Raw genomic sequence first — 17,845 nt, forward strand, 5'->3', positions numbered from 1 at the left:
CTCTATGATTTTGTAATCCAAGATGGCCTACTTCCTCTTCCGCTGAAGCCGCGACCCTTCCCCTTTCAAAAATGGCGATTCCCTACTTCCTGCCCTCCAGCAAGGGCCGCTTCTCTCCAGCCACTCTATTGTTATTACGCACTTCCTGTCTCCCGTCTTCCCACAGCAGATCTCGCGATGGTGTCTTTTTCTCACAGCTCCAAAGCCACAGGTATTCAAAACAATAGTCCCATTTCTTTAATAACTTCTTTAAACTTAGTCTCTTTTTAAATTCGATTCCTGCCGAGTCTTCCCCTCCTTTTCACTAGTCTGTTGCAGTTTAAAAATCTACTTTTTTTCCTCTCTGTTTTTATCAATCTGTCCCGTCTCAGAAGATAATGATCTTTACCTTCTCTTCACTTTTCTCGGGTTGTAATCGCTGTTTCGATTTTAAGTTCTCCTCTCAGCTTCTTCCCCCAATCGATGCTTGGGTATGTAGGTCTTATGCCAGCCGAATTGGCCCCAAAACTGCCGCAGAGATTATAGCCGACCCGTCGCAAGGTGGGACCTCAAGGATCGGGGGGAGACTCGTTGTGTAGAGCCCCCCCTCGTCCGAGATCTAGCTCACCCTAGGGTCTTGAGCGTTCTTTGCCTGCTCCCCGCCTGAGAGCAGTCGGCCGCGGGCTATTTTCACCCCGCCGGCCGGTTAAAACGGCAGTCCGGTCAGCTCCGCAAGTGGAGCTGCGTTAGACCTCCATGGATCCCAAACAGGAAGTCCGCCATGAACTACTTGTGATCTCTCCGCTTAATCTACTAAAAGGGGTGTGTGTTGGGTGTGGGGGAGGCCGAGTCAGAATTATACCGACGATCCTTTCCCTTGGTTTCCTCCTGTTCCTTAAGAGCTGTTGCCGTCTCTTGACTCGTCTTTGACGTTGCAGATTCTCGAAGAATGGTTCGGCCGGACGGTGATTTGCTCCTGTGCCAAGCTCAGCTACGACCACGCCCAAAGCATGATCGAGAACCCCGACAAGGTGTTCACAGCAGAGGAGCTCCCTCCCGTGTCACCCCATCACTCGATCGGCGAAGTTCGCCAGGCGGTCTTGCACCTCAACCGAATTGCCAAGCAGTTGCGTAAACAACGCTTTGTTGACGGCGCTCTGCGCTTGGACCAGGTCAGTTACCAGTTTGGGCAAGGGTCTCTGGCTTCTTGGCAGGGCGGGGGGAGGGTCTCCCTAATAATAATATTTATTTGGCACCTTTCAAACCATTATCTTGCTGTAATCTTCATAACAAACCTGCAAGATGGTATCGTTCGCCCCACATAGCAGGTGGACGCCAAGGCTGAGAGAGGATGACTCAGCTGAGGGACCTGTCCTTTTTTGCCGTGTTTTTTCTTTCCAGTGATGGGCCTGCCTTGATTTTCCAGATAAACGGGGTTTTGCGTTGTAAGCGGCTGTTGAAAACCAGGATGCTTGAGTATTTCTCTGCAACCATAGGGGTGATTGCTCCCTGGGACAGAGGGGATTACTTCTTTGGAAGGGACAGCAGACAGCGTCTCAAGAGGCCTCTACTCCATACGGGTGGAAGGCAGAATTGGATCACTGTCAAGGAAGAGGAGGGGAGGGAACCATAGCTAGGGTCCTGTGGGCAGGACAAAGGTGCGAAGGGCAGGGAGACTGCTGCACAAAACTATCCAAGACAGAACTGGGAACAGGACAATTCTGGGGATCAAATGAGACATTGCTGAAGGTATGAAAGAAGATGGGTCTTGAAGCCAGTTTGGTGTAGTGGTTAAGAGCAGCTGGACTCTAATCTGAAGAGCCAGGTTTGATTCCCCACTCCTCCGCTTGTAGCCAGCTGGGGGACCTTGGGCCGGTCACTTAAGAGCGGCAGGACTCTAATCTGGAGAGCCAGGTTTGATTCCCCACTCCTCCACTTGCAGCCAGCTGGGTGACCTTGGGCCAGTCATTTAAGAGCGGCAGGACTCTAATCTGGAGAGCCAGGTTTGATTCCCCACTCCTCTGCTTGAAGCCAGCTGGGTGACCTTGGAGCTCTCTCAGCCCCACCTACTTCACAGGGTGATTGTCATGAGGATAATAATAACACCCTTTGTAAACCACTCTGAAAGGGCATTAAGTTGTCCTGAAGGGTGGTATATAAATTGAATGTTACGATTATGATTATGATTATGGTTAAGAGAGAGCTGGGGAGGGGGAGCCACGTGAGTTCAGGGTCCGTGAAAGGTATTCTGTTAGACAGCACCAGCTGTTGCAACCTCTGGCAGTGCAGTTGAGTTTTGTTTGGTGTAATGGTTAAAAGCAGCAGGACTCTAATCTGGAGAGCCAGGTTTGATTCCCCACTCCTCCACCTGAAGCCAGCTGGGTGACCTTGGCTCAGTCACAGCTCTTCCAGAGTTCTCACACCTCACAGGGTGTTTTGTTGTGGGGATAATATTAACATACTTTGTAACCGCTCTGAGTGGGCATTATAGTTGTCCTGAAGGGCGGTATATAAATCGAATGTTGTTGTTATTGTATTTCAAGCTTTTTATAACTGAGCCACATGAACAAAAAAACTCCCAAAAGTTGTAGGTGCAAGGAAAACCTCTTAACTGTTTTGGCCACACTGATCAGACGGCTCAAATTCCCTCTGAGCAACCCGTCATGTGAAAGTGGCAGGCTGGAGGAATCACTCTTGCAAAGAGGCCATTTGTCAGATGGGCAAGCAGAGCCAAGCGCTGCCATTAATCTTCGGGAACGTTTTCCTTCGTTGCAGTATGGATATGGATCTTATCGGGGCAAGCCATCTCTCCTTCCCTTCCTTCCGCTGCTCCGTGACCTGTTTCTCCGTCTGGGCACACTCAAGGCTCCGTTTTCCCTCTGGTTCCTCAGTTTTACAGACGTATTCGTGCTGAATTCCTAGCAAGTGCCAAAGGGAAGGAAGAAAATGTGTTTCTTTGGCCACTAGCTCTTTCTCAAGGACAGGAGGGTTCACAGTGACCGAGTGATAGAGCCTTTAGCTTGCACTTTGCCTTTCAAATCAATGGCTTGGGTGGTTTGTGGACATAGTTAATGACATCGTTTGGAACTCTTTTCAGTAATTGCCTTCTAATGATTAGGTGAATTGCCAGACTTGTGAATGACGACAGCATCAGGGTGTGTGTGGGAGAGAGAATGGAGGGGTGGGGGGGAAGATATTTTACAGAAACCTTCCAGGATGCTGTGGGCCTTGCTATCTTGAGTGTAAATATTGTTCTTGCTTTCATCTTCCAAGATGACAATGTTTTTCTCTCTTCTGCCTTGTCTTGTCATAGAATCATAGGGTTGGAAGGCGCTTCTAGGGTCATCTAGTCCAACCGCCTGCACAATGCAGGAAATTCACAACTACCTCCCCCCACACACACCCTGTGACCCCTGCTCCATGTCCAGAAGATGGCAAACAACCTCCAGGATCCCTAGCCCAACTGGCCTGGAGAAAATTGCTACCTGACCCCAAGGTGGCGATCGGCCTTACCCTGGGCATGTAAGAAGGTGCCACGAGAACTAAGCACTGATGTAACCCTTCCTGCCCTCCTTCTCATGATCTGCCCAGATTCACAGAATCAGCATTGCTGTCAGATGGCCATCTAGCCTCTGCCTAAAACCTCCAAAGAATGAGAGCCCACCACCTCCCAAGGAAGCCTGTTCCACCGAGAGACCGCTCGAACTGGCTCACTGTACTTCAGTTGCTTTCTTTGTACAGTTCAGCTCATGGCACCTCCTGGAAGGGGGGGGGGGTCATAGGAGGTTGGAAGGCCCCAAAGGTTTAGAGATGTTCAGAAAAGGACATGATGCAGACCAGTGGCACATCTTAATTCTAGTCTGCAGTCCAGAGGGCTGCCGCACACTTGTCAGACGTCCCTCTCCTTACTGTAGAAAATGGAACTCTGCGAGCACATGGCACACGTCTTGTTTCTGCTCAACAGTGCAGGAGCTGGTGTTGCACACACAGGGCTGGGGGTACAGTGTGAGGATCTTGACTGTAACCAGAAGGGTAGTTCCAACCAGAATCAACTGCGGCCTGAGCCCCGCTCTGGGCGTTGTAGGAGACTCCGTCAGCCAGCTTGCCTGGGTATCTTTCTGGTGCTGCTGCATTATGACAGCCAAAGGGGACCAGAAATGCTCAAGCTTTGGATGCTGGAGACGTCTTGCTGTTGCCACTGTTGCCAGAGGAGCACAGTGTTGCTGTTTCAGCAACGCTCTTGCCCATATGACTTCCTGCATCATCAGGGGGGTGGAGTGACTGGGTTGAGAAGCTGACTTGCCCCCAAATGCTTGAGCATAGAATCATAGAATTGGAAGGGACCTCCAGGGTCATCTAGTCCAGCCCCCTGCCCAATGCAGGAAACTCACAACTACCTCCCCTCCCACACACCCCCTGTGACCCCTGCTCCATGCCCAGAAGATGGCAAAACACCGTCAGGATCCCTAGCCCAACTGGCCTGGGGAAAATTGCTTCCTGACCCCAAGGTGGCGATCGGCCTTACCCTGGGCATGTAAGAAGGGGCCATGGGAACTAAGCACTGATGTAGCCCTTCCTGCCCTCCCTCTCATGATCTGCCCAGGTTCACAGAATCAGCATTGCTGTCAGAAGGCCATCTAACCTCTGCTTAAAAACCTCCAGAGAATCGGAGCCCACCACCTCCCGATGAAGCCTGTTCCACTGAGGGGTCGCAGATAAAGATACGTGAGAGAAAGGGGCAGTGGCCCAGAGAGGTGTGCATTGGCCATGGTCCTTTTCCCAGGCAGTGTGCATTTTTCTAGCTCCTCACCCCACACCCCCGCCCAGTACTTCCCAGTGCTGTTCCATTCTCCGTGGCGGAGTCCCTGGGCCTCTCTTGTTGTCTTCCTTTGGTTATGGTACTGAACTGCCTAAAAAGCACTTGCTGCCAACCCGTCTGCCCGAGATTGATTTCACGAGGAACGCTTTCTTTGGGGCTGGGAGCTGATCAGGGTCCCACTCTGGAAAGCCATAAAGCAGACAAAGAGCACATACGGAGGGGAGAAAGATAGATGGCCACAGAAGCATGCCTGTGAGTTTTCCGAGCTGCTGCCTTCCCCTTGGAGATGAGGGAGGGAGGATGGGTCTCTTCTTCCGAGTAAATGCTTGCAAATGGTCCAGGGATTTGGATCTGTGAACTTTTGTCATTGCAGAGTTCCAGGTTCCCCCCTTTCCTTCACTTTCCCAGAACTTTGCAGGTTTGTGCTTTGAGATTCTGAGGCACCCCTCCGTCCTACAAAGGACTTCTTTTATTTTTTAAAAACACCGTAGCGGCTGCACTCTCTCCGTGCTCTCAAGGTCCATAGAATTCTCCTGGAGCAAGAAGGCAGCATGCCATTTCTAAAAAGGCCCCAGTGGAAAGCAGAGCAAGGAACGGAGTTGCTCAGTAGCTTTCAATAAGTGAGGAAGCCCAGAAAGATGGCTTCCTAGGCCATCTCCCCTACTTCCTAGGCCATCTCCCCTGCTTTCTAGGCCATCTCTTCTGCTTCCTAGGCCATCTCCCCTGCTTCCTAGGCCATCTCCTCTGCTTCCTAGGCCATCTCCTCTGCTTTCTAGGCCATCTCCCCTACTTCCTAGGCCATCTCCCCTGCTTCCTAGGCCATCTCCCCTGCTTCCTAGGCCATCTCCTCTGCTTCCTAGGCCATCTCCCCTGCTTCCTAGGCCATCTCCCATCTCCCCTGCTTCCTAGGCCATCTCCCATCTCCCCTGCTTCCTAGGCCATCTCCCCTGCTTTCTAGGCCATCTCCCCTGTAATCCCTGTGATAATTTTGAGCGCTGGAATTGAGTTAGCAATGCAGTTTGAGCAGCAGGTTTGCTCTTTGGTACTTGTTTGTTTGTTTGTTTGTTTGATGTATTGTCGAAGGCTTTCACGGCCGGAGAACGATGGTTGTTGTGGGTTTTCCGGGCTGTATTGCCGTGGTCTTGGGTCCCAAGACCATGGCAATACAGCCCGGAAAACCCACAACAACCATTGTTTGTTTGTTTGTTTGTTTGTTTGTTTGTTTGTTTGTTTGTTTGTTTGTTTGTTTGTTTGTTTGTTTGTTTGTTTGTTTGTTGGATTTTTGGCCCATCCTCCCTACAAGCAGGCTCAGGGCGGGTTACAATCATAAGGTACAATAGGTAAAACCAATAAAATAGCATCTCAGTGCAAACATGGATATCCACATTCCAGGTGGGGCACCCTTCCCCCTTTCCCTGCCCACCATACACAAGGGGTGGAGGTGTGGGTTGGTGAACCTCTAACTCCTCACGCATGGGGAGGCAGATGGACCATATGCTCCCCCACCCCACCCCGCCACTGACAGGAGACCAGCAGGGAGGCTAATTAGATGGATCCAGTGCTGGCCTCAACCATATGCCTGGCGGAACATTTCTGTCTTTCAGGCCCACCGAAAAGATACAAGATCCTGGCGGGCCCGAGTGTCTTCCGACAGAGAGTTCCACCAGTTGGGGGCCAGGACAGAAAATGCCCTGGCCCTGGTCGAGGCCAGCCGAGCCTCCCTGGGGCCAGGGACCACCAGTAGGTGTTTACTTGCAGATCTAAGAGCTCTCCGGGGTACATACGGGGAGAGGCGGTCCCTCAGGTATGATAATAACAGGAGTGTGTGTGGGGTAGAGTTGCCAAACTCCAGGTGGGGCCTGGAGATTCCCCAGAATTACAGCTGGTCTCCCTTGGAGAAAATGGCTGCTTTGGAGAGCGGACAGTATAGAATTATACCCCACTGAGGTCCCTTCACAAGCCCTGCCGTCCTTAGGTTCCATCCCCAAATATCCAGAAGTTTCTCAACCCTGACTTGGCAATCCTAGTATGTTGGGGGAGTGGAGTCAAAATTCCTGCACCCTCAGTAAATTATTTTTGCATCCCCTTTAAACACTGGTCGTTTTTACTATGCATCTGTATTCATTTTGAATCTGTAACCTGCACCCTCCCAGTGGGACGATATATTAAAACAGAGAGATTAAAAACGCGGCTTTAAAATGCAATTAAAATCTAATTAACCCTAGAAAGCCCTAAAGAACGTAAATTGCAGCTCTTCCTTGCAGCTCTTCCTTGGCTGAGTCCTGTCTCCTCTAGCTCATATATGAGCATTGGAATGCCTGAAGCTGCCCCGTACAGAGTTCAGATCGTTGGGCGTTCTAGCCCAGTGTCGCCGCCTTCTCTGACTGGCAACAATTCTTGGAGCCTTCAGGTAAAGGGGGCCTTTCCCAGTCCTGCACCCCTGAGATCCTCTTAACTGGAGATACTAAGAACAGAATCTTTGGTGTGCAAAGCATGTGCTCTGCTTCCGTGCCATGTCCTGGACAGCCCAGAGAGCCCAAGTAAGAAGGAAAATTCTGCATTGCTCCAATCGGAGGGAGTAGGCTACCTGAAACGCAGCACGTGGAGGGTGTTGGAAAGTATCCTGGGTCATTTTCCACTGACAATCCCCGCCTCCTACTGCAGACCTCCCCATCATGTCCAGCCCTTTTCCTGGAGGTCTCTGGAAGCCGAGGAGCAGCATTTTGAGGGAACGTCATGTTCTGAAACGGAAGGAGGGAAAGACCCGTTTCACAAATGGAGCCCTGCTTAGGATTTCTTATGCGCAACCCATTATTCAAAATGGTTGTTGTGGGTTTTCCGGGTTGTATTGCCGTGGTCTTAAGACCACGGCAATACAGCCCGGAAAACCCACAACAACCATCGTTCTCCGGCTGTGAAAGCCTTCGACAATACATTATTCAGAAGTTGCTCCCGGCTCGCAGCTGACCTTAGAGATGACAGTGGGGCATCCCTCTGACTTGCTGTTCTGGCATGCCCAAGTGTTCATTCATCTTTCAGCAAGGATTAAGAACATAATGTTCCGTCGGTGGATCAGGCCATAGGCCCTCTAGGCCCATCGTATCACCAGGGTTTTTTTTCAGCTGGAATGCAGTGGAACGGAGTTCCGGCACCTCTTGAAAATGGTCACATGGCCGGTGGCCCCGCCCCCTGATCTCTAGACACTGGCATGGAGGGCAATCTAAACTCCCCTCTGCCTGGAGATCATGGGGCGGGGCCACCGACCACGTGACCATTTTTGCCAAGGGCGATTTAAACTTTAAAAAACTCCCCCCTTGTTCCAGCTGACCCAAAGTGATGGCATTGTGCGGTCCTGAGTCCCACCACCTCTGTTCCCAGAAAAAAAGCCCTGCACTATTGTAATGGGCAGTAGGTTGGAGGCTGACCCACCCAGAACTTGAACCACCCTGCCGTTTCAAGAGTGGCCGAAGGGAACGGCGTAATCCCTATACCACACAATGGTGCGGATGGCACAGTGGTACACGGTAACTTGCCCTAAAACTTGAAGAGAAGAACGGGAGAGCTTTTTGGGCAGCAGCCACGTTTTCCAGCTAAAATAGTCCCCAAATTTTCAGGCAAAAACGTGAATGATCTTGCAAGAAGGGACAATGTTTGACTTTACTGAAGCCTTTAACTTCGATTTGCCTGAAGTCTTTCGCCTTGTTGATTTGGACACAGGATGCTTCTGGTTGTTTCGGGTTTCAAACAGATCTGGGCTGGACCTTGAGATAATTTCCTCCCAGGTCTTCTTTACAGGTGGCCCAAGTGCTTATTTCTTTTCATTGCCCTGACGCACTGCTTGATGACTAATGTGATCTGGGCCACCTTCAGTAGAAACGTGTGTCAAAGGCTGTATTGTTTCACCTGCCAGCAACGGCTGGGTGAAAGTTCATTACGATGAGACACAGAGATTGGAAAAAGAAGGCGAAGGTGAAACTTTTCTGACCCCCCCCCCAAACCTTCTTAAATGTTAACTCTCATTTCTCAAGCCACCTCATCTGTCACTCGGAGTATGTTATTTGGTACCACCAGTGTGCTTGGTGCTTTTATGGGCTAAGAGGCGCTCCCTGCCCCAGGAAGCTTACATTCTGAAGTTTCCAATCAAGGAAATAACAGGAGCTGGGTGGGATGGGAAAGAGGATGTGGGCAAAGGCAATGATGTGTATTTGCATGCTCTGCAACGCAGCTAAGAGATCCGGGTTCATGTCTTGCTTTGACTAATGAGCTGACTTGGGGCAAATGAGTTCATCGATCACTCAGGTTCCAACAGGAGTGATTTTGATTGTGAAGAGAATTGCAATACTTAATTTTTAAAAACTGTGTTCAATAAAGGCCAGATCCCAACATTCTGGCCCACTATAGCTCTCCATTTCATTCTAGGGTTGTCCAGTGGAAAGCAACAAGCCACATCTGGCGCACGATGAGCCCTTTACATGGCTGTAAGGACCAGGCCTTGCGCCACTTAATACAGAATGCTAGGTTTAAAACTTGGGTTCAGGCCTCGTGTCCTGCAGATTGCTTGCTAGGCCGGTTTGTTGGAAAGTTCCAAGCTCTGTTAATTCACTGCACCCGGGCTGCTTTCTTCTTGTGAGAGAGTGGCCGTGGGAAGGCCAGAGGCTGGTGCTGATCTCAGCTCTAGCCAGACTCCCTAAACTTTCACAAGGCTGTGATGTCCAATTAAATAACCAATGCCCTGATTGGGCTGATGCCCCTTCAGATTTCAAGAAGCCTCTTTGTCTCTAGGCAGTTTATCAGATTACTACCTTGCAGCCATCGCCAACTACCTGCAGTGTGTGTGTGAGAGAGAGCTCCTCTGCTCCGTGCCACTTCCAGGAAGCCTAGAGTAAGCTGGCATGGATGGACTTTGGTAAGGTCAACCAGCTTTGGAACCAACTCAGGGAATGCTTAGTTAGCCAGTAGTATTTTAGTTAGCTAGAACATAGTTAGGACTGCAGGCTGCAATTTGTTTTCTTGCCTTGCTTAAATGCTTTTTAAGAGCAGTTTCTGCTTTGCATACGCTCCTGTGGTCTTTCTTGAATAATCTCCAGTAATATTTTACCTGCCTGTGTCCGGTATTGCCTACCAAGGAGGTACACACACTCAAAAGAACCCAGGAAGCTGGGGGCTTCATAAACACATGACCAGAGCTCTTAGGGGCTCCTAGGGGTCTTGAGGGGCTTGGTAAGCTGTCAGGGATGGGGGATGAGAGTCTCAGCTCCCCTAGCACTTTTCAAACAAATAGAGCCTTCTTCAGAGCTAGGAAGACATTTGCTGCATTTGGTTAAGGGCCTCTAACCTGGAACCGCAGGCTCGAGTAGGTCAGCAATGAGTATAATGTGAAAATCGACATATTGTTTGGCGAAGAATTGTGTGTAGCCCGGGGTCCCCAACCTTTCTGAGCCTGTGGGCGCCTTTGGGATTCTGACACAGGGTGGTGGGTGCTACCGTAAAACGGCTGCTGCAAGAATCAGAGCCAACCCAGCCCGGAATATCAGGAAGTAAAGTCACGCATAACTCTAAGAGTAACACTTCAGCAGCTCTGTTTGGATGTCTTTGTAAATGAACATGTTGTTTAAAAATATTTTCTTGCTCACACACACCCCTTACCACCAGTCACATAGCGAAGATCTCGGTGCGATGGTAGCAGCTGCTGCCGAAGCAACATTTTAAAAAATCTGCACAGCTAGTCAGATCTCCAGTGGCCTGCTGGGCGCGTCCCCGTGCTGGCCCCTCCCACTTTCTAAAAACACTGGGTAGGCATCCCGAAAGGGGTGCACCCTAAGGCACCATAGTGAGGAACTCTGGTTTGTAGCCTAGAGGGAAGAGCTGAGTGGAGATGAATCCTCCAGCCGTTGTGAGTTGACCATGTCTCCTTGGGTGCAGCTAAGAGACACAGGACGGCGTTGTGCAGGTGGGAGGTTTGAGTCTCAGTTGGTGGGGTGGACATGACCAAGGAGCAGGTTCAGCCTGCTAGGGGGGTTTTCAGCAGATCCCCCCGCCCCCAGTTACGTGGATGGCATTTATTCCTGTGGGAAGATTGCTAGAGGATAATGCTTACCTGGCAGGGGAGGCACCATAATGGCAAAGGTGGTTTTCCCAGAGTGAGGCTCATCCATTCCACTTTAGGTTTGCTGAAGGAAACTCAGGTGCATAATTTGTTCTAGTTTTTATGTGGCCCTTTCCCTCGCACCCAGGGTAATGCCAATTGCCGCTTTGGGATCAGGAAGCAGTTTTCTCAAGGCCAGTTTTGCCAGGGATCCTGGAGGTGTTTTGCCATCTTCTGGGCATGGAACAGGAATCACTGGGCTGGGGAGGGGGTTTTGTGAATTTTCTGCACTGTGCAGGGGGGTGGACTAGATGACCCTGGAGGTCCCTTCCAACTCTATGGTTCTGTGTCCATTGGCAGTTCTAAACTGTGCTTTGAAACATTGTTTTTCCATTTTATGGCTTTTTAAAAAAACTTTTAAAAATTCATTTTATGGCTGTTGTTTTATGTTGTAAGGCTCCTTGAGTTCCTGCAAGGACAAAAGGCAGCTGATGAATGTTTTAAATAAATAATATTGTAGTGAGGGCAAAACACCCCGCCTGTCTCTTGGGCCACTCATTCACTCTAATTTGTAGGGTAGTTGGATCCCATAACGGGGATAGGAGCGCTCTCCCTTCTGAATGGTCTAGGGTTGAGGAAAACCTGAAAAAGGTATATGCAGCCCTTGGGCTGGGAAGAGACAGTGCCCCTCAACTTATTATCTGAGCCTGAAGGCTGGGGTTTGGGGGCAAAGCCAAGCAGGGGTGCCAGGGCAGGAGTCAAAAAGCAGGCCTGGTGCCATCCTATTTCCTGCATCTATTCTTCTTTCCCTCCAAGTCAACCGGACAGGCCTTTTGCAGGTGTGATAATGAGACCAGTTGGTAGCTTATGCATTTGGGCCTGTGTGTGTGTGTGTAGCCAGTGTCTGCTTGGGAGCACTTATTCAGCCTCACTCTATGAAACATCCTCTCTGGGAGCAGGGGAAACAGAAATGTTTCTTAGGTCACAGGTGTTAGGAAAGATGCTTTCTCTCCCTGAGATCCCGAATAGCTGTGCCGGGCAAGAGGGCCCAGCTGAGCTTCAGCGACACTGCAGAATGCCACGCTGAAATCAAGAATGCCTTTCGTTTCTGTACACCTTGCGTAATTCCTGCTTCTGTGGGTCTTGCCTACAGAGCATTTCTGTATCGGGGGTGTGGGGGTGCTTTGGATTTTCCTCCTCTGGAACCCCAGTGCGGAGTCGCTGGCCCTGTATCAGAGAAGAGATTCTCAGCAGCCGTTTCTGAATTTCACACAACAGCGTGCGTGCCTCCACACTCAGAAATCGCTTGCATCTGACAACAGGATGATAGGAAGAAAGCCCCTCCCCCCCCTAGTAGTCTGTGTGAGTTGAAAGCTTAGCACAGGGGAACATTTGGTCGCACAAACCCCCCACCTACAGGGTCACCCTCTCGTCTGCTGTTTGTCAGAACCAGTCCTTCGTCTTTGTGAACCACCGAGGCTAGCGAGGACAAAGTTTGGAAACTCCCGATCATCTGCTGAACAACTCATTCCTACCTTTAGCCTTGCCGTGTGATGCATTTTCCCCTTTCTAACGATTGCCTGCTTAGATAACTTATTGGTCATTGCCCTGTAGCAGTTTCCATCCATTTCCACCTTCCCCGTGAGAAGAGATCTAGGGGTGTAAGGCACCCCCTAGTGACTGGCAAGCAGCATTGCTTCGCTGTCCCATCAAAGGCCAACCACTGTTCCTGCCTCTGGTCCTTTTTCTGTCTTTGACACAGAGGGTAGGTGATGGATTGCAGGAGGAACAGGAGCCAGGGGCTGTACATTTGTAGAAGGAACAGGAGCTCGGGGCCTTTGCTCTTCTATTGATGTTAAATGGGAAACAGCTTTGGGTTGTAGATCCAGAGGAGTTGGCCGTGTTAGTCTGTAGTTGCAAAACAGTAAAGAGTCCAGTAGCACCTTTAAGACTAACCAACTTTATTGTGGCATAAGCTTTTGAGAACCACAGCTCTCTTCGTCAGATGGAGATGCATCTGACGAAGAGAGCTGTGGTTCTCGAAAGCTTATGCTACAATAAAGTTGGTTAATCTAAAAGGTGCTGCTGGACTCTTTACAGCTTTGGGTTGGACTCCTGCAGAGCAGGATTTAAAATGTGTGTGGGGAGATCCTCCTTCAGCAAAAGTTTGGGGTTTTTTTCCCATTGTGAGAGAGGATCTGATCAGAATTCAGATGACTTTCTATAATTTATTATTCCTGAATTATGTTCCTTTCTCTCACTAAAAACAGGGCTTCCCTAACTTCCAAGTGGAGGCAGTGACTCATACAGAGATGGGCAGGCAGCCTCATTCATGGGTGGACTCCAAAGACATTGAATGAGCCGCCTTGGGTTGAATCAGACCATTGCTCCATCCATATTGTCAGCACTGTTGGCAGCAGCTCTCCAGGGTCTCAGTCCAAAGGCCTTTCAGATCACCTATTACTTGATCTTTTTAACTGGAGATGCAGGGTGGGGTGGGGTTTGAACCTGGAACCACACAAGACGAATTACACGAGGACGCTCCAGTGAAGGGAGGTGCAATGTCAGCCGGGAAGTGTAGTTTGAATTTCACCTCTCTCTACAGAGCCGGCAAAGATCGCTCCTCAGAGGGTTTGTTAATAATCGACAGAACCTTTGGGGAGGCAAAGAGGTGAAATTAACAAACCCTCTGGAAGTGATCTAGCTGGCTCTGTAGAGGTGAAATTCAAACTACGCTTTCCGGTTAACGTTGCGTCTCCGTTCCCTTGAGCGCCCTCGTGTAATTCGTCTCGTGCGGTTTAGCTCATGGACTCTGTGCCCTGCCTTAGTTCCCCGTAAAGAACACCAGGAGAAGCCACCTGGACACAGATGCCGGAATCTGGATACTGTGACAATAATGGGCTTGGGAGAGGGTCACCAAACAAAGTGACGGGGTGGCTGTTGTATACACGGAACAACTCCTAGAAAGCAGTGGACCTTCCCCCCCGACCCCCCATCCCCTCTCTGTTTTGCACCCTCCACAGGCCTGAAACTCAGACCGCTCAGTCCAGGTGGTAATGGAAACTCTGCCTGGTACTCCTCTGGCGCCATCCCTCTTCTTCTGCCCCCTCCCTGCCACACGGCCACAGCTTTTCCCATTGCACCGGAGCGAGTCGCCTCTGGTCCTTTTGAAACCTTGGTGTCAGTGATAGATGAGGGAGCTTTCTGTGACTTCAAAGGCAAAACCTCTGTTGGCAAAGGCAAGCAGGAGGAGTTGAAAAGTCTAGGCAGAACAGGGCTGGAGAATGGGAGAGGGCTTATGACGGTGCCCCTGTTGTCAATTCCGGGCCCCCTGGGGACTACCCCCGCTGGTGCCATGGAAAGGCGGGAACAATGCGGCATGGTAAATTGCCCTTCCCTGAATGCCCGCTTTATGCGTCCTGTTTCTCAATGGCCTTGGGCACATCACTTAATGTCGAGTGGGCATCTGCGGTAGATTTGAAGTGCGTCAAAGGCTCAAAGCATCTGATCTCCGCCCTGAATAATGGGGGTCTTAACGTGCTGGTGTTTCAGCCATCTCGTCTCCGAGCGCCCATAGCTAATCACGTTAAAGGTGACCTCTTGGGCTGGGCTGCACATTGTTGCCGTGGGTTTTGTCCAGCCCTTGAGTGACGACGCGCTTTGGAACGTAGTCATGCATTCCCTAATTTAATCATCAGATTCGGTCCTCTGCGTACCCCAAAGAGTCCAGTCCCCTGCTTGGTCGCCTGGCCTCCCGGTCTTTCTTCTGTCTGCAAGAAAAGGGAGAGAAGGTTTGCCAAAATAAGAGAAGCTAATAAATGGAAGGCCATTTCCCCCCTGCCGTGAGCGGAGAGTCGCCCTGCTGCTTCTCCGTGGCCTGTGAATTTTGCCTTGAGTGTTTTTCCAGGGCAAGAGCAAGGATGGGGTGGAAGCCTTAAAAGAAAACACCACCGATGGAAAATTTGCTGTGAGAGCTGTTCATCTCCTCTTTTCAAAGTTTTTTTGGATAAATCGCTCGTTTTGAGAGCTTGAGTGTCTCTGTTAAATGTGGTATTCGTTTCTTCTCCTTAAAACCTACTTCTGAAATGGAGCCCGGCCAAATTGGAGACTGGCTTATACCCTACGAAGCCCCCAGCTCGCCAGTAGAAAGGCGTGGGCGTCATGGGAGTATAGAGAACTTGAAGCCGAGCTACTGAAAAGAAAATATATATTTATATATGAGAGAGAGGATTATTTTTAGCGTTCACCCCCATGAATAATTTGATCCTCTAATGCCTGATGTAATTCTTTGGTTTAGTTTTAGCTTCTTCCATCCCATTCTGGGTTGGTGGGGTGGGGGGTGATTCAGAACTATGCTCCAAGGCCAGAATATGCACTTCATGCATGGTGGTGATGGAGAGTGCCCTCAAGTCAGAGTTGACTTATAGCGACCCCTGGTGAGGTTTTCAAGGCAAGAGACTCACAGAGGGGGTTTGCCATTGCCTGCCTATGCAACCCTGGACTTTGTTGGAGGTCTCCCATCCAATTACTAACCAAGGCCAACCCCACTTAGCTTCTGAGATCTGACGAGATCAGGCTCACCTGGACTATCCAGGTCAGGGCACACTTCATGATTTGCAGATTAGCTTGTTCGTATTCACAACACCCTTGAGAGGTAGACCACTGTGGTTATCAGATCAGGAACATAGGCTGAGCCTTACCGACTCGGGCCAGTGCCAAGCATCCCTGAGGCTGGGCAGGGGGTAGACCTAGTCCAGCTTCACAAGCAGTGCTGGGAGTTACATGGAACAGTAATTCTTTAGAAGACCCAATGAGGCATGCTGCAGAGAAGGGTATCACAGGATTTCCTGGCAGGGTCTCTTAGCCTGCTGGGGTGCATCTTTTGTATGCTATAGATCAGCCCCTGAGCTGTAGGCTGGCTCTGGCTGGGGTTTGAACTCAGATCTCTCGAGTCCTATAGGCACACTGTACCCAACGCTGGATAGCTGAGCGAACATCCCTTCTTTTGGCGGCAACTCAGGCTATTGCCGCCGGTTTTCCATCTGAATTTCCCACCACTCTTCTTTGTTGTGGTTGAGATCGGGTACGTGGAAGGAAGAGTGACGTAAAAATTCCTAGATTTGCAAGTGGCTTTAAAAGTACCATTTACATTGGAGGCCTTTTTTATTTTAAAAAGAAAAAAAAACACGAAAAAAGTTTGGCAGGAGAACGCCGTGCTGCTTGTGAACCGAGACCACAGCCGCTGAACAGTGGGGAAAAAAAGCCCTCATTGAATCCCTGGTTAAGTAGTACAGTCAAAGGTGCTGAAATAAATCAGAATTCTGGCCAGGGGCAACCAAAACTTCGGTGCCTTGAACAGCTGAATTCTAGGATTTGTGCTAATTATGCAAATGAAGCACATTTGGGTCAGTCTGATCAAATTTCTTCAACTGGGGCTGAACTTAAGCTCTCTCCGTTTGAAATTCTGCTCTGCTTAGTTCCTCACTCTGCCGTCTTCCCCTTTTTAAGCATATTATCTCAGCCCATGAGGACTAGAAATTTGATTTTTTTAATGAAAAGTTGTGCATGCCGATCCTCTGTTTTGACAATCTCAGCACACGTACCCAACCTTGTTTGTACGCAGGGCTCTGTGCAAAAGTGCAGGCATGTGCCTTTCCTTCCTTCTCACTTGCCTTCATTCGAATGGGTGTCGGCTTCTTTCTGTAACCGTTAACTCAGCCAATGTCTTGACTTTCCAGCAATGAGGGGAAAAGATGCTCTACCAAGTCAGCATTGGAAGGCCTGTGAGAAAGATACACTTACATTTCTTTCAAGTGGGGAAGGTTATTGCAGGGCAGGAGCCAAGGTCACTGTGACAAAGTGCTTTATGGGGGGGTAGGCGGAGTTCATGCATCCGTCATTGAAGGGACACAGTGAAATGAAAAACAGGTTCAGGGCTGGAATGTTTTTAATTTAAATTGCACGGAGTCGGCAGCATGGGGAAGATAGGAACATAGGCAGTTGCTATATACTGAGCCAGGCCATGGATCTGCCTGGCCCAATATTCTCTGTGCTAAGTGGGGGCAGCCATCCGAGGCCACAGGGCGGAGGTCTTTCTTGACCACACCATTGCTGGAGACGCTTTGAGCGAGGGGTGCCGGGAATTGAACCTCTGACTCTCAGCATACAAAGTGTGTGCTCTGTCACTAAGCCACCGCTCCTGCTTGGCAAAGGAAATGCATGCCCAGACTGGGAGAGCCAGTTCGGTGTAGTGGTTAACAGGGCTTTTTTTCTGGGAAAAGAGGTGGTGGAACTCAGTGGTGGAACTCAGGACCGCACAATGACATCACTTTGGGTCAGCTGGAACAAGGGGGGAGTTTTTTTAAAGTTTAAATCGCCTTTGGCGAAAATGGTCGCATGGCCGGTGGCCCCGCCCCCTGATCTCCAGACAGAGGGGAGTTTAGATTGCCCTCCGTTCCACCGCGTTCCAGCTGAAAAAAAGCCCTAGTGGTAAATAACAACAGCATTCATTTTTATACCGCCCTTCGGGACAACTTAATGCTCACCCAGTTCGGTGTAGTGGTTAAGAGGCAGGACTCTTATTTGGAGAGCCAGGTTTGATTCCCCACTTGAAGCCAGCTGGTTAACTTTGGGTCAATCACAGCTTCTAGGAGCTCTCTCAGCCCCACCCACCTCACAGGGTGTTTGTTGAGATAATTGTGACATACTTTGTAAACTGCTCTGAGTGAATGTTAAGTTGTCCTGAAGGGCGGTATATAAATCGAATGTTATTACAAAGTATGTTATTACTATCCCTACAACAATCACCCTGTGAGGTGGGTGGGGCTGAGAGAGCTCTGAGAGAACTGTGAGTGACTCAAGGTCACCCAGCTGGCTTCTAGCGGAGGAGTTGGGAATCAAACCTGGTTCTCCAAATAAGAGTGCTGTTGCTCTTAACCACTACACCAAAGAACAACAGGACT

General features: G+C 49.9%; 1 protein-coding gene across 2 annotated transcripts in view; it reads left to right on the forward strand.

Moving 5' to 3' along the window:
* Positions 1-17,845, forward strand: part of DIS3L2 (DIS3 like 3'-5' exoribonuclease 2) — a 312,241-nt gene that overhangs the window by 219,561 nt on the left and 74,835 nt on the right. For both annotated transcript variants that reach the window (XM_054983630.1, XM_054983631.1), the window contains one exon: positions 918-1,151. In XM_054983630.1, the coding sequence (XP_054839605.1) occupies positions 918-1,151 (234 nt within the window). The remainder of the gene's footprint in view (positions 1-917; positions 1,152-17,845) is intronic.

Source organism: Eublepharis macularius, chromosome 6 (assembly GCF_028583425.1).
Source record: "Eublepharis macularius isolate TG4126 chromosome 6, MPM_Emac_v1.0, whole genome shotgun sequence".
NCBI classification, from domain to species: Eukaryota; Metazoa; Chordata; class Lepidosauria; order Squamata; family Eublepharidae; genus Eublepharis; species Eublepharis macularius.